The 17136-nt window shown below is 41.8% G+C and overlaps 1 protein-coding gene across 6 annotated transcripts in view; it reads right to left on the reverse strand.

Annotated features, from left to right (window-relative positions):
- myo3a (myosin IIIA) overlaps positions 1 to 17136 on the reverse strand; it is an 83667-nt gene that overhangs the window by 61036 nt on the left and 5495 nt on the right. For all 6 annotated transcript variants that reach the window (XM_046355972.1, XM_046355970.1, XM_046355975.1 and 3 more), the window contains exons 2-3: positions 14131 to 14314; positions 8275 to 8409 (exon numbers count right to left, since the gene is read on the reverse strand). In XM_046355972.1, the coding sequence (XP_046211928.1) occupies positions 8275 to 8409; positions 14131 to 14314 (319 nt within the window). The remainder of the gene's footprint in view (positions 1 to 8274; positions 8410 to 14130; positions 14315 to 17136) is intronic.

Below are 17136 nucleotides of genomic sequence, written 5' to 3' on the forward strand. Positions count from 1 at the left end.
TCTTTTTTGATTTTCCGTTCACCGTTTACACCTGTTGTTTTGGGTCATCCCTGGCTAGTATGTCATAATCCTTCTATTAATTGGTCTAGTAATTCTATCCTATCCTGGAACGTTTCTTGTCATGTGAAGTGTTTAATGTCTGCCATCCCTCCCGTTTCTTCTGTCCCTACTTCTCAGGAGGAACCTGGCGATTTGACAGGAGTGCCGGAGGAATATCATGATCTGCGCACGGTCTTCAGTCGGTCCCGAGCCAACTCCCTTCCTCCTCACCGGTCGTATGATTGTAGTATTGATCTCCTTCCGGGGACCACTCCTCCTCGAGGTAGACTATACTCTCTGTCGGCTCCCGAACGTAAGGCTCTCGAGGATTATTTGTCTGTGTCTCTTGACGCCGGTACCATAGTGCCTTCTTCTTCTCCGGCCGGGGCGGGGTTCTTTTTGTTAAGAAGAAGGACGGTACTCTGCGCCCCTGCGTGGATTATCGAGGGCTGAATGACATAACGGTTAAGAATCGTTATCCGCTTCCCCTTATGTCATCAGCCTTCGAGATTCTGCAGGGAGCCAGGTGCTTTACTAAGTTGGACCTTCGTAACGCTTACCATCTCGTGCGCATCAGAGAGGGGGACGAGTGGAAAACGGCGTTTAACACTCCGTTAGGGCATTTTGAGTACCGGGTTCTGCCGTTCGGTCTCGCCAATGCGCCAGCTGTTTTTCAGGCATTAGTTAATGATGTTCTGAGAGACATGCTGAACATTTTTGTTTTTGTCTATCTTGACGATATCCTGATTTTTTCTCCGTCACTCGAGATTCATGTTCAGCACGTTCGACGTGTTCTACAGCGCCTTTTAGAGAATTGTCTCTACGTAAAGGCTGAGAAGTGCTCTTTTCATGTCTCCTCCGTTACTTTTCTCGGTTCCGTTATTTCCGCTGAAGGCATTCAGATGGATTCCGCTAAGGTCCAAGCTGTCAGTGATTGGCCCGTTCCAAGGTCACGTGTCGAGTTGCAGCGCTTTTTAGGTTTCGCTAATTTCTATCGGCGTTTCATTCGTAATTTCGGTCAAGTTGCTGCCCCTCTCACAGCTCTTACTTCTGTCAAGACGTGTTTTAAGTGGTCCGGTTCCGCCCAGGGAGCTTTTGATCTTCTAAAAGAACGTTTTACGTCCGCTCCTATCCTCGTTACTCCTGACGTCACTAGACAATTCATTGTCGAGGTTGACGCTTCAGAGGTAGGCGTGGGAGCCATTCTATCCCAGCGCTTCCAGTCTGACGATAAGGTTCATCCTTGCGCTTATTTTCTCATCGCCTGTCGCCATCTGAGCGCAACTATGATGTGGGTAACCGTGAACTGCTCGCCATCCGCTTAGCCCTAGGCGAATGGCGACAGTGGTTGGAGGGGGCGACCGTTCCTTTTGTCGTTTGGACAGACCATAAGAACCTTGAGTACATCCGTTCTGCCAAACGACTTAATGCCCGTCAAGCTCGTTGGGCGTTGTTTTTCGCTCGTTTCGAGTTTGTGATTTCTTACCGTCCGGGTAGCAAGAACACCAAGCCTGATGCCTTATCCCGTCTGTTTAGTTCTTCTGTGGCTTCTACTGATCCCGAGGGGATTCTTCCTTATGGGCGTGTTGTCGGGTTAACAGTCTGGGGAATTGAAAGACAGGTTAAGCAAGCACTCACGCACACTGCGTCGCCGCGCGCTTGTCCTAGTAACCTCCTTTTCGTTCCTGTTTCCACTCGTCTGGCTGTTCTTCAGTGGGCTCACTCTGCCAAGTTAGCTGGTCATCCCGGTGTTCGAGGCACTCTTGCGTCTATTCGCCAGCGCTTTTGGTGGCCGACTCAGGAGCGTGACACGCGCCGTTTCGTGGCTGCTTGTTCGGACTGCGCGCAGACTAAGTCGGGTAACTCTCCTCCTGCCGGTCGTCTCAGACCGCTCCCCATTCCTTCTCGACCATGGTCTCACATTGCCTTAGACTTCATTACCGGTCTGCCTTTGTCTGCGGGGAAGACTGTGATTCTGACGGTTGTCGATAGGTTCTCTAAGGCGGCACATTTCATTCCCCTCGCTAAACTTCCTTCCGCTAAGGAGACGGCACAAATCATTATTGAGAATGTATTCAGAATTCATGGCCTCCCGTTAGACGCCGTTTCAGACAGAGGCCCGCAATTCACGTCACAGTTTTGGAGGGAGTTCTGTCGTTTGATTGGTGCGTCCGTCAGTCTCTCTTCCGGGTTTCATCCCCAGTCTAACGGTCAAGCAGAGAGGGCCAATCAGACGATTGGTCGCATACTACGCAGCCTTTCTTTCAGAAACCCTGCGTCTTGGGCAGAACAGCTCCCCTGGGCAGAATACGCTCACAATTCGCTTCCTTCGTCTGCTACCGGGTTATCTCCGTTTCAGAGTAGTCTGGGTTACCAGCCTCCTCTGTTCTCATCCCAGCTTGCCGAGTCCAGCGTTCCCTCCGCTCAAGCGTTTGTCCAACGTTGTGAGCGCACCTGGAGGAGGGTGAGGTCTGCACTTTGCCGTTACAGGGCACAGACGGTGAGAGCCGCCAATAAACGCAGGATTAAGAGTCCAAGGTATTGTTGCGGCCAGAGAGTGTGGCTTTCCACTCGCAACCTTCCTCTTACGACAGCTTCTCGTAAGTTGACTCCGCGGTTCATTGGTCCGTTCCGTGTCTCCCAGGTCGTCAATCCTGTCGCTGTGCGACTGCTTCTTCCGCGACATCTTCGTCGCGTCCATCCTGTCTTCCATGTCTCCTGTGTTAAGCCCTTTCTTCGCACCCCCGTTCGTCTTCCTCCCCCTCCCGTCCTTGTCGAGAGCGCACCTATTTACAAGGTACATAAGATCATGGACATGCGTTCTCGGGGACGGGGTCACCAATACCTAGTGGATTGGGAGGGTTACGGTCCTGAGGAGAGGAGTTGGGTTCCGTCTCGGGACGTGCTGGACCGTTCACTCATCGATGATTTCCTCCGTTGCCGCCAGGATTCCTCCTCGAGTGCGCCAGGAGGCGCTCGGTGAGTGGGGGGTACTGTCATGTTTGTCATTTATTATCATGTCTTGTCCCTGTGCTCCCCATGCTATTCGTTTCCCTCTGCTGGTCTTATTTGGTTCTTTCCCTCCTTCTATCCCTCTCTCTCCCCCTCCCTCTCTCACTCTCTCGCTCTCTCTTCTCTCTATCGTTCCGTTCCTGCTCCCAGCTGTTCCTATTCCCCTAATCATCATTTAGTCTTCCCACACCTGTTCCCGATCCTTTCCCCTGATTAGAGTCCCTATTTATTCCTTTGTGATCCGTTCCTGTCCCGTCGGTTCCTTGTATTGTATTCACCATGCTGTGATTGCGTTTCGCCCTGTCCTGTCGTGTTTTTGCTGTGATTGTGTATCGCCCTGTCCTGTCGTGTTTTTTTGCCTTCATCAGATGCTGCGTGTGAGCAGGTGTCTCTGTCGACTACGGCCTGCGCCTACCCGAAGCGACCTGCAGTCTGTGGCCGCTTCTCCAGTTATTTCCCCTCTACAAGTCTAGAGGATTTCTGTTATTCCCTGTTTGGACTTTAATAAACTCTGTTTCTGTTAAGTCGCTTTTGGGTCCTCTTTCACCTGCATGACAATTTCACTGTAAGGTGAACCTGTTGTATTCGGCGCACGTGACAAATAAAATTTCATATGATTTGATTTGATTTCAAAGATAGGAGGACATTAAAGTTGAATTAAAGTTACTCCTAACTAAACTCCTAATTATGTTCGTTCGTGGCGTTTTCATCATAAAGTACCAAGTAAATTTAAAAAGCCATGAGAAATAAGATCTTGAGAATTATTATTTTTTTAAATTTATCTAGGCAAGAACAAATTCTTATTTACAATGACGGCCTATGAACAGTGGGTTAACTGCCTTGTTAGTGGCAGAACGACAAATTTTAACCTTGAGGATTCGATCTAGCAACCTTTCGGTTACTGGCCCAACGCTCTAACCACTAGGCTACTTGCCGCCCCATAAATAGCACAGCTCCTTGGGTTTACCATTCAACCATGAGAACCAAAAATATCAAGGTATACAATTTAGGTCAACAATATTCCCAATTAGAGAATCAAATTGGTCCCTTTATTGGTATCTTTGAAGTTTTGATAGGGTTGAGGTCTCAAACCTTCAATGGACCCAGATTGGGAGCAAAAGATGAAAGCTCCCTCATCTCCCCACATCCGCTATCTATCATAAAGGAGTCCACTAGAGAGACTGAGTTATAAGCGCAAGAGCAGAGCCCAATGAGGCCCAATGAGGAAGCAACAAAGTGAAGGATGCAATTTGTGCAGATCGTCGTCATAATGAGCAGCGTGGCATGAGGAGAGGGGATCCTCTGATCCACAATGAACCACGGAAAATTACAGTTCAGAAGGAAGGACTGTAACCATGGTGATTGCATCCTCTATCACCCATCTTCGCCCCTTTGTATTTTCCCCTCTCCCTTTGTATAAATACACACACACACACACACACACACACACACACACACACACACACACACACACACACACACACACACACACACACACACACACACACACACACACACACACACACACACACACACACACACACACACACACACACACACACACACACACACACACACACACACACACACACACACACACAGCGTCCAGTAACGCGACTGGCAGTGATTTCAGCCCCGTGGATTAGTCCCTCAGATTTGGGCTGTTGGCTTGAGGTTTTTGCATGAGGAAAGAGTTTGCATACAGATATGCAAAACACAGTGGGGATAGAGAGTAAACAAAGTTGCAAAGCTGACTGAACTCGCCCAAACACTGGCTTTGCTTTTCTAACCCACGGTAATTGTGCTCCACTGAAATACCTCAGGGAGCCCTAGCGAGGACTTAAAACAAAGGCACAATTGGTACATATCAACACCTGCCTTGTGACAGAATAGGATTTACTCCAACTAAGACTGCGGCCCTTGATTGGTATGCTTTGGAAGTCTGAATGGTGTGGTAACATTGTATTCAGAGTATGCTTATGCTGATTATGCTAACAGAAAACCCCTGTCCTCCTGCTGGTCACATTATGGGTTTGAGCCTGACATCTAAAGTCAGACAGGTGATTAAACGACCCTTCCACCGAGAAGGAAACTGAGGACAGCCAGGCAGAAATAAGCTGGCGATGTGAAAACTATCTACTGGGCTAGCATTACACCGAGAGGGGATAGATGATAATGTTCAAGCCACTCTGAACTTGGATAACAGAAATGTGTGAGCTTTGTTCAAGCTTGGCTACTTTACCTTAGATTACAGACTTGTAAAAGAGGCTAGGGTAATGGAAACAGGCTGAAGCATCACACAGAACACAGCGGCACGGAGGACAACATCAGTTAAGAAGCAGGCCAACAAATAACCTTCCCTGAGGCACAGCAGAGAGGCCGCTTGTCCTACATGCTTCGATAGGGGCTCACAAACAAATGGCGGGGATACACGTGCACACACAATACACTGGCAAACACTGTTCGGTAACATACAGAAAATATCCTACATCTAGCCCTACATACAAAGATATTATGTGTTTTGACACAAACGAACACACAACTGGAATCTGAACATCCAACACAGACAGCATGTGTGACTTTTGGCGTTATGAGCTTTCTCACCAGAGCCTCTTGGGCCAGCTAACCATTATTACCAGCCATTCATATTATATTTGAAATAGTCTCTCTCGATCTTCACACCAGGAACTCACATTTGAGGGTCAAATTTCAGACAGCACAAAGCTCAGCTAGTGGCGCATCAGATCTCGCCAACACTTTCCTCAGACACAGGTTGACCTCGGTAACATGTTCGTCTGGAGCTTGGCATTCTGGGGGAAATACAACATAAAGGATGCAGAGCTCCGGGCCACATTGCCTCTCACAATCATAACATCAACCAGGTCCCCTTGAATTTCTCTCTCAAACACCACCGTTTTCATAGTTGAGTCATGAAATTCACACTCGGTGCGTTCAGAAGGATGAGGTTGTTTTTCATTGTGTGAATAAAAAGCAGCCTGGCAAAAAGTCTCAGCCTTCACTGCGGTTATTCTTCCTCTTGAGCCAGTCAAATAGTGCGCTTGACTTGACATGTTGAAATGAGGAAATCCTTTCTAATCATTACACTGTACTTACAGTAGAATAGTTAGTAACACTGACAAGCTTACTGGACTGCTGACATTGTGCCTTTGTATTGCCCTAAAAACCCACTACACATGCTACAGTTTGAACAATACATTTGCTCTTTAAATGTTCATGTTTATGTGCGTTGTATAAAAGGGTCACCTGGGGATACCTGCTATAATCCTGAGGCGCATTGCTCAGCTAAATCCTTTACCTGAGGTTGAGTCTTACCCACACCAATACTGAACATAAGCTTCCCATGATAGGGCCTCCAGGGAAGGTATCCCCAACTCAGGTCCTTCAGAGCAGTTATGTTTCCTGGTTTTCCATCCATACCTTTCAATCAACGTGTGGGCAGAAAATGTGTGGGTAGAACTGAAAAAGGGTGTGCGAGCAAGGAGGCCTACAAACCTGACTCAGTTACACCAGCTCTGTCAGGAGGAATGGGCCAAAATTCACCCAACTTATTGTGGGAAGCTCGTGGAAGGCTACCCGAAACATTTGACCAAAGTTAAACTATTTAAAGGCAATGCTACCAAATACTAATTGAGTGTATGTAAACTTCTGACCCACTGGGAATGTGATGAAAGAAATAAAAGCTTAAATAAATCATTCTCTCTACTATTATTCTGACATTTCACATTCTTAAAATAAAGTGTTGATCCTAACTGACCTAAGACAGGGAATTTTTGCTAGGATCAAATGTCAGGAATTGTGAAAAACTGAGTTTAAATGTATTTGGCTTAAAAAATAATAATAAAGGTATTTGGCTTAGGTGTATGTATGGGGCGGCAGGGTAGCCTAGTGGTTAGAGCGTTGAACTAGTAACCGAAAGGTTGCAAGTTCGAAACCCCGAGCTGACAAGGTACAAATCTGTCGTTCTGCACCTGAACAGGCAGTTAACCCACTGTTCCTAGGCCGTCATTGAAAATAAGAATTTGTTTATTAACTGACTTGCCTAGTAAAATAAAGGTAAAATAAATCAAATGTAAACGTCTGACTTCAACTGTATATACTTTGTACCTGTTCCCTCCAGCATCTTCACAAGGTTCTTTGCTGTTGTTCTGGGATTGATTTGCACTTTTCACACCAAAGTACGTGTCTCCTTCCTGAGTGGTATGACGGCTGCGTGGTCCCATGGTGTTAAGTCTTGCGTACAGATGAATGTGGTACCTTCAGACGTTTGGAAATTGCTCCCAAGGATGAACCAGACTTGTGGAGGTCTACAATCATTTTAGCCTGATTTCTTTTGATTTTTCCCATGATGTCAAGCAAAGAGGCACTGAGTTTGAAGGTATGACTTGAAATATATCCACAGGTACATCTCCAATTGGCTCAAACGATGTAAATAAGCCTATCAGAAGCTTCTAAAGCCATGACATAGTTTTCTGGAATTTTCCAAGCTGTTTAAAGGCACAGTCAACTTAGTGTATGTAAACTTCTGACCCACTGGAATTGTGATACAGTGAATTAAAAGTGAAATAATCTGTCTGTAAACAATTGTTGGAAAAATTACTTGTGTCATTCACAAAGTAGATGTCCTAACCGGCTTGCCAAAACTATAGTTTGTTAACAAGAAATTTGTGGAGTGATTAAAACATTTGTTTTAATGACTCTAACCTAAGTGTATGTAAACTTCCGACTTCAGCTGTATGTTGGCGATTGCAGGGTAGTATAAAAAGTGTAATGAGGTTATATTTGCAGTCGTGAAACAGCCCCTGGACACCCAGAATATACTGCACTCAGCCAGACAAGAGCAAAATCAGCTGTCCACACTGATTCGTGGAGACGGCCCAGGAAATGCAAATCCCCCCCTCTGCTTCTCTCAGCACGACACAGGTTGAGCCAATGACATGAGAGCCCATATGGCCTTCTATGGGAAAGCTGTATGTCCAGACCTCCTGCTGGATCTTATACTGTTACATAATACCTTCCCCCGCCTCGGCCCTTCACCACTGTGCTGTCTACCTTGTAGAGAGCCGACTAGTTGAACAAATCTATCATTGACCAAGGCACTTAACTCTAATTGCTTCTGTAAGTCACTCTGGATAAGAGTGTCTTATAATTGACTAAAATGTAAATAGTTAGTCACATTGATATTCAGCAAAAAAAAAACATTACCTCAAGAACTAGCCACAACTGGTCCCCGTTTTTGACATCCTTCTGGTAGTACATCCCAAAGAATTTAACCACATTGGAGTGGTCAGAGAGAGCCTTGAGGATATTGTATTCTGCTTCAATCTCCTCATCGATATCCTGGAAAACAAGAACCAACATGGGGTCAACCACGTCAAATGACAGAAGACTTACCATGAATCCTCAATGACCGATCTGTAACAATTTGGTGTTCTGCAGCCACGTCTTAGCATACATTGTTTTTGGTCATGTTATGTAATATGCCAAATCACAGTACATGCTCGCATCACAAAGAGGAATTAAACAGTCATAATGGAACCAACAGCTGTGGTTACTAAAATGTCATCTCGATGCTCACGAATCTGATGTTGTGCTTGTGTTCTCTGCTGGAACCTATCAACCGATTGATTAAAAGGATGCTCCTCTCAGAGAACGGTCTATAGATCGTTGTTCTTCATTCATGAAAAACAGTAACAAACTCTCTACAGACTAATGAGACAGTTATTAAGATGATGCGAGAGTTTAATGGATAAAAAAACAACTGTTCATTACGCTTTCACCTGATATTGCCATTCATTGTACCTGGAAAAGCAAATGAACACAACAAGAGTTGCATAATCTACTTAAATCTTGTCCACGTATAGTGTTGAGTATCTGCTTTCGAAAGAAACCATTGTTAGGAATTGTAAACACTTCTACTGCTTACTGAACTACATGGCCAATAATAAAAACATTTTACAGTCAAGTAGCTACTGTAGTTGATCATTTTCAAATTGTCTTTCAACATAGCAATGTACCGTTTGTGTCCTATTTCTCCAGCATCTCACCAGATTTAACTTCTCAAAACTGAGTGAGAGGAAGAAAATGTTAGCTGGGTTTTATAGCCATAGCAACCACGTACATTTCAAACGTGTATTGTCTCTAGATCAGTCATAAAATATATGTTTCATGAATGAACAATGAAACATTTCCCTCCTTCGTGTAATTGTAGGGCCTTGAAAGCACAACCCAGGTTAAATCTACAGTCGATGCTTTGTGTTGTTAACAAAAGAAGGGGAGGCTTGATATTAAGCTATACAGAGAGAGATAGACAGAGATAGATTAAAATGTATAAATTGATTAAGAGAAAGAAAGAGAAGGAAGAATTCTAATGAGGAGGTTGGGGAAGTCTGTTGTGGAGACTGAAGACGGACTGAGAGAGAGAGAGACATAGAGAAGATGAAATGAAGAAAGAGAGACAAAATATTTGATTAAGTGACAAAGTGTGACCAAACAGAAGACAGAGCCTCAGGCGAGAACAGAAGCCAGTAAGATAGACTTTAAATTTGCAGTTTAACATGTGAAAAGTGGATTTTCACATTTGAAATGGCTGTTTTCACGACACCATATGTTCACATATATGAAATGTACAGTTCACGTGTTAACACCACCTTTTCTCATGTGACGAAAACAACATGTTTTCACCTCACATGAATCGCAGTTTATATATCCACATAATTTTCCTTTCTCATGATGCCATCTATTTTGTGAAGTGCACCAGTCCCTCCAGCAGCAAAGCACCAACACGACATGATGCTGCCACCCCTGTGCTTCATGGTTGGGATGGTGTTCTTTGGCTTGCAAGCCTCCCCCTTTTTCCTCCAAACATAATGATGGTCATTATGGCGAAACAGTTCTGTTTTTGTTTCATCAGAACAGAGGACATTTCTCCAAAAAGTACGATCTTTGTCCCCATGTGCAGTTGCAAACCGTAGTCTGGCTATTTTATGGCGGTTTTGGAGCAGTGGCTTCTTCCTTGCTGAGCAGCCATTCAGGTTATGTCGATATAGGACTCGTTTTACTTCAATCCCATAGAAAATATGTGGGCAGAACTGAAAAAGTGTGTGCGGGCAAGGAGGCCTACAAACCAGCTCTGTCAGGAGGAATGGGCCAAAATTCACCCAACTTATTGTGGGAAGCTTGTGGAAGGCTACCCAAAACATGTGACCCAAGATAAACAATTTAAAGGCTATGCTACCAAATACTAATTGAGTGTATGTAAACTTCTGACCCACTGGGAATGTGATGAAAGAAATAAAAGCTGAAATAAATCATTCGCTCTACTATTATTCTGACATTTCACATTCCTAAAATAACGTGGTGATCCTAACTGACCTAAGACAGGGAATTTTTGCTAGGATTAAATATCAGGAATTGTGAAAAACTGAGTTTAAATGTATTTGGCTTAGGTGTATGTAAACGTCTGACTTCAACTGTAGATACTTTTGTACCTGTTTCCTCCAGCATCTTCACAAGGTCCTTTGCTGTTGTTCTGGGATTGATTTGCACTTTTCGCACCAGAGTACGTTCATCTCTAGGAAACAGAACGCATCTCCTTCCTGAGCGGTATGACGGCTTTGTGGTCCCATGGTGTTTATACTTGCGTACTATTGTTTGTACAGATGATCGTGGTACCTTCAGGCGTTTGGAAATTGCTCCCAAGGATGAACCAGACTTGTGGAGGTCTACAATCATTTTAGCCTGATTTCTTTTGATTTTTCCCATGATGTCAAGCAAAGAGGCACTGAGTTTGAAGGTATGACTTGAAATATATCCACAGGTACACCTCCAATTGGTTCAAATGATGTCAATAAGCCTTTCAGAAGCTTCTAAAGCCATGACAAAGTTTTCTGGAATTTTCCAATCTGTTTAAAGGCAATTGCATGTTCACATGTGAAAAACAATCATGTGAAAATCACATTTGCAGTTTCACATGAAGAAAACTCTTAATGTGAAAATATCCCTTTCACATGTGGACTTCTTCTCCTCACATGTGAAAAGGTGGTGTTAACATGTTGCAGTAGCAATGTTTCCTACCTGTGTATAATAATTAAAGTGTTTCCTACCTGTGTATAATAATTAAAGTGTTTCCTACCTGTGTATAATAATTAAAGTGTTTCCTACCTGTGTATAATAATTAAAGTGTTTCCTACCTGTGTATAATAATTAAAGTGTTTCCTACCTGTGTATAATAATTAAAGTGTTTCCTACCTGTGTATAATAATTAAAGTGTTTCCTACCTGTGTATAATAATTAAAGTGTTTCCTACCTGTGTATAATAATTAAAGTGTTTCCTACCTGTGTATAATAATTAAAGTGTTTCCTACCTGTGTATAATAATTAAAGTGTTTCCTACCTGTGTATAATAATTAAAGTGTTTCCTACCTGTGTATAATAATTAAAGTGTTTCCTACCTGTGTATAATAATTAAAGTGTTTCCTACCTGTGTATAATAATTAAAGTGTTTCCTACCTGTGTATAATAATTAAAGTGTTTCCTACCTGTGTATAATAATTAAAGTGTTTCCTACCTGTGTATAATAATTAAAGTGTTTCCTACCTGTGTATAATAATTAAAGTGTTTCCTACCTGTGTATAATAATTAAAGTGTTTCCTACCTGTGTATAATAATTAAAGTGTTTCCTACCTGTGTATAATAATTAAAGTGTTTCCTACCTGTGTATAATAATTAAAGTGTTTCCTACCTGTGTATAATAATTAAAGTGTTTCCTACCTGTGTATAATAATTAAAGTGTTTCCTACCTGTGTATAATAATTAAAGTGTTTCCTACCTGTGTATAATAATTAAAGTGTTTCCTACCTGTGTATAATAATTAAAGTGTTTCCTACCTGTGTATAATAATTAAAGTGTTTCCTACCTGTGTATAATAATTAAAGTGTTTCCTACCTGTGTATAATAATTAAAGTGTGTTAAAATGGTATTTTTCCTGAGCCATCCACTCCATTTTTACTGTAGTGCTCCATGGGGTTCAACAAAATTGCGATGAGTTTTCTGGTCTTTTTTTGTTGTATCCTCTTGTTGTTTTTACCGAGTGAAAAACAAGCTAGATAGTTAAATTTAGTATGCAAGTCAACGAGAACAAGTTGGCGTTTCTGAGGATTTTTAATTTCCATTATAAATGTTTTGGCTCTTAAATATACAGTCAAAAGTTTGTACACACCTACTCATTCAGGGGTTTTTCTTTATTTTCACTTTTCTCTACAGTGTACAATAATAATGAAGACATCAAAACTATGAAATAACATATGAATTCATGAAGTAACCAACAAAGTGTTAACCAAAAAAGTGTTAAACAAATATATTTTATATTTGAGATTCATCAAAGTAGCCACCCTTTGCCTTGATGATAGCTTTGCTAAATCTTAAATTTACCTGATTTTGCTAACTGTTACCATGGACAATATCAAGACGTTAATATTCTTTATGTAAAAAATCTTAAATGACAGCTCAATTCGAGGAAATTCTGAATTTGCTATTAATCGTGATTAATCACAGCAAATTTTATTTATTTTACCTTTATTTAACTAGGCAAGTCAGTTAAGAACACATTCTTAATTTCAACGACGGCCTGGGAACAGTGGGTTAACTGCCTGTTCAAGGACAGAACGACAGATTTGTACCTTGTCAGCTCGGGGGTTTGAATTCGCAACCTTCCGGTTACTAAGCCAACGCTCTAACCACTAGGCTACGCTGCCACCCTAACCACTAGGCTACGCTGCCGCCCTAACCACTAGGCTACGATTAAATCATTTTAAAAAAGTATCATTTGACAGCCCTATTTTTTATTGATGAATCAATATTCTGAGATTGAGAGAAATTGATAATAAATATACTGTAACGTCTGTTTCCAACTCACACTCTCAAACACGTAGATTCCCTGAACACAGCTCACTTTCCAGCCCACTTTCCAGCTCACACTCTCAAACACGTAGATCTCTTGAACGCAGCTCACTCTCAAGATCCCAATCACTTGAATTCTGATAACCTGTTCACACACCTGTATGTCATTATCACACACTATTTAGTTAAGTTCTTTGCACCCCGTCATTGTGAGATATTGTTTGTTTTTTGACGTGTGACACATGTCTATTTGGAGCGCTGGGTTCCCCGCAATTTAATCCTCCCGTGTATGATAGTTTTGGCCTGCCTCACTAACAACGCCTTTTCCCTGTCTGTACTTTAGCCTATCGGATTTCCTGTTATCAACCTATTGCCTGAAATCCTGCATGACGTTACTAGCCTTTTCCCTGCCTGTACTGTTGCCTTTTTGGACCCCCTGTTTATGACCTTCTGCCTGCCTCTGGACCCAGCTACCTGCCTCCTCCTGTGGTCCGTTACAAACAAACACCTTTAAAACAGCTCTCTGTCTCCCATTGTGCCCATTACATATACATTGGAAGAGAAACCCAATATTGGCCCTCTTGATCGAACAGTCAAGACATTGGCTTCTCCTGTGGGAGACATGGACTCCAATCCCACTGGTTCCAAAAGCACACATGTGAAACTTAGAATAGCACATGTGAAATGTTGGAAAGTGAAGTCGTGTGAAAAATATACGTGAAAAATCTTTGTGAAACTTTACACATGTCTGAGAATGTGCAATTTATTTTCCTCACGTGACATTTTTCTAATATGTGAAAAATAAACGGGAAAATCCATGTGAAACTTGTCTGAAAACCACGTTCCTGACCAACGTGTAGTTTCTATTCATCATGGATGGCAGCCCAGGACCTGAAGCTCCCTGAAACTCCCCACATGACAGTTCTGGGGCTACAGGTAATGTGATGTGTCCTCACTATGGCTCCCCAGGATCATAAACATACCGAAGGCTACTGCCGGCCAGTCACACTCATGCATAATAACAACAAACACCTGCATGGCATGAAAGGACATTCCTATTATTGGCCTACTTAAAAACCAAACCCCAACATGCTCATTTCAAAAGCATGCACCTCGACATGCAGACACACATACTTCAGAAAGTAAGGACACATTACTCACATGGATGGGGTCCAGTATCTTGACAGCCGCTTTGCTGCCATCGATCTTGTTGAGTACTTTATAGACTTTGCCATAAGTCCCTTTCCCGATGGTCTCGATGATCTCCCAGGTATCTGTCGGATCAGGAAATGTGTCGAAGATAATCGATTTCCCTGATTGTGGAAACATCTTCATGAGAGATCTCCTGGGAAAGAGAGGGGTAAAGGAATAACGTGGCCATTGTGAATGAACATTTCTTGTTAAAGACCCAACTTTTCATTCCGTGAATGAAATAAACAAAAGGGCTACCAATCTTGGCACATCAAATCAAATGATTCACATCTTTGCATATGAGCAATATGTCTCCGGTCTTGGCAGTTCGTTCTACATATTTCCTTCCAATTGTGGTTACCATGGTCGCATGCTTCCATTCGTGTGTCTTGTATCTTTCTTAATCCCTCCCCACATGCCAGTTCAAATGACGAAGAAGGTACTGGATGGATGGATGGATGGATGAATTGATGGATGGATGGGAAACCTTGTTAGCCAGGCTTGTTATTTGTGTCTTTATAAGTCCATGGTCTATTTTTGGTAGTCAAAACAATATTGTAGTCCTGGGCCTTCTCAAATATTGGGTTCATGTAAAGAAAAGTTATTGTAAAGGATCTGTAGCTTTATCTCTCATTAGATTTGTTATCGCAGTGTTTATCCTTGTTGGAATTCCACTGAGATGATTGTAATTGTAAGGGTTGTTCACAATGTCCTGAGAACATTACTCAAGGATACTTGATTACCTCAGATGCACAGCGTGCATAGGGTCTTGCACTTTGAACACTGGAGTGGATCTAATTGGGTTGAAGCAGAGCCAATGTTTTAGGTTTTATTTATTTGCAACAAAGAAAAGACGTGAAAGACAGAATAGATTTGAAAAAAACTGGTAAAAACATTATGCAAGTGAGCTGTTTTTTTCAATCAGTTAATCAAAGCATATTAATTATAATTGTACATGATATACTCAGTATACAAGAAACAACGTGTGTGTGTGTGTGTGTGTGTGTGTGTGTGTGTGTGTGTGTGTGTGTGTGTGTGTGTGTGTGTGTGTGTGTGTGTGTGTGTGTGTGTGTGTGTGTGTGTGTGTGTGTGTGTGTGTGTGTGTGTGTGTGTGTGTGTGTGTGTGTGTGTGAGAGAGAGAGAGAGAGAGAGAGAGAGAGAGAGAGAGAGAGAGAGAGAGAGAGAGAGAGAGAGAGAGAGAGAGAGAGAGAGAGAGAGAGAGAGAAAGAGAGTTAGGCTATATGGAGGGGATGATTATGTAGTTTCAGGCTGACCCCCAGTCTTTGCTTTAAGTTATTGAGGGATGATGAGGTTTTGGCAATGTGAAGATAAGAATTCCAGAGTATGGTACCTCTGTATCTGATAGATAATTAACTATGTGAGGTCTGGCAGTGGGGAGGATGAAGGTTATCACAGTGTCTTGTGTTATATAGATCGATTTCAGAATGACCATGGAAGAATCCATTGAAGGGTTTAGGTAAACTATCTGGGAGGTATGAGTATTTGTAGATGAAAGTGCATAACTGGCGTACATTAATGTTGTAAATAGACAAGATATTGAGTTTCTTAAACAAAGGTGCAGATGGAGCCAGATAATTAAATGTATTTTGTATGATGAGTAATTTGTGTAGGTAGGAGGCATATGTACTGGCCCAGACAATATTACATTTAATTAAGCCATAGTATAGAGCTAGGAAGCAAGCCTGATGAACCAAACCACTAATCTTTCTGATGATATCAACAGATTTCATCGCTTTGCTACAAACAAATTGAATATGATCATTCCAGGCTAACTTTTCATCAATTTGAACTCTGAGGAATCTAGTGGATGTGACTTGTTCCATTTCATTCCTACCAATTGAGATTCTGGCTCTTTTTTATTTACTTTTTTAAACTATATTTCTTATGCTTACTAGTGACTACAATAAAGTTTTTTTTTTTTTTACATTTAGAGATAATTTGTTTATCTGGAACCATTCAGAAAATGTGTCCATACCTGAGTTGGCTTCATTAATATGTGAATCAAAATGTTTGTGTGTATCATCAGCAAAGAGAATAGGAAGTACGATAGAAGACACACCAGCAAAGTCATTGACATAGATTAGGAATAAAGAAGGTCCAATTATTGAACCCTGTGGCAAACCATAGGATATCTTGGTCCTGGTAGATGCACAGCCGTTTGCATAAACACATTGTTCTCTATCATACATATTGCTACATTATATCACCCGCTATCTGAGCAGCTAACCGATCGCTGCAGCTGTACATAGTCCATCTGTAAATAGCCCTCACCGCCATATTGTTTTTATTGACTTTTCTGCTCTTTTGCACACCAGTATCTCTACTTGCACATCATCATCTGCTCATTTATCACTCCAGTGTTAATCTGCTAAATTGTAATTACTTCGCTACTATGGCCTATTTATTGCCTATCTCCTCACGCCATTTGCACACACTGTATATAGACTTCATTTTCTATTGTGTTATTGACTGTACGTTTGTTTATTCCATGTGTAACTCTGTGTTGTTGTTTGTGTCGCACTGCTTTGCTTTATCTTGGCCAGGTCGCAGTTGTAAATGAGAACTTGTTCTCAACTAGCTTACCTGGTTAAATAAAGGTGAAATATATATCTTTTTTAAATGTATAATCATGAAAACTGTAATAATGCAATTTAGAAAATAATATTTAATTAACGATCAACTGTGTGAAAAGCTTTGGATAAATCTAAAAAGATGCCAAGAGCGTATTCATTGTTGTTAAAGGCTGTAAAGATTTTATCCATGAAAACCATATTGGTGCGAGTATAGAATAAAATGTTGATTTACATGTTTCAATATTGTCTTATACACCAATTTTTTGTAGGATTTTAGAAAAACATGGCAGTACAGATATTAGGCGATCATTTGTCAAATATATTGGATCCCCAGACTAATAAAGGGGGATAGCTTTGTCAATTTTCAAATCTTTAGGAACAA

Source organism: Oncorhynchus gorbuscha, linkage group LG07 (genome assembly GCF_021184085.1).
Source record: "Oncorhynchus gorbuscha isolate QuinsamMale2020 ecotype Even-year linkage group LG07, OgorEven_v1.0, whole genome shotgun sequence".
NCBI lineage: Eukaryota > Metazoa > Chordata > Actinopteri > Salmoniformes > Salmonidae > Oncorhynchus > Oncorhynchus gorbuscha.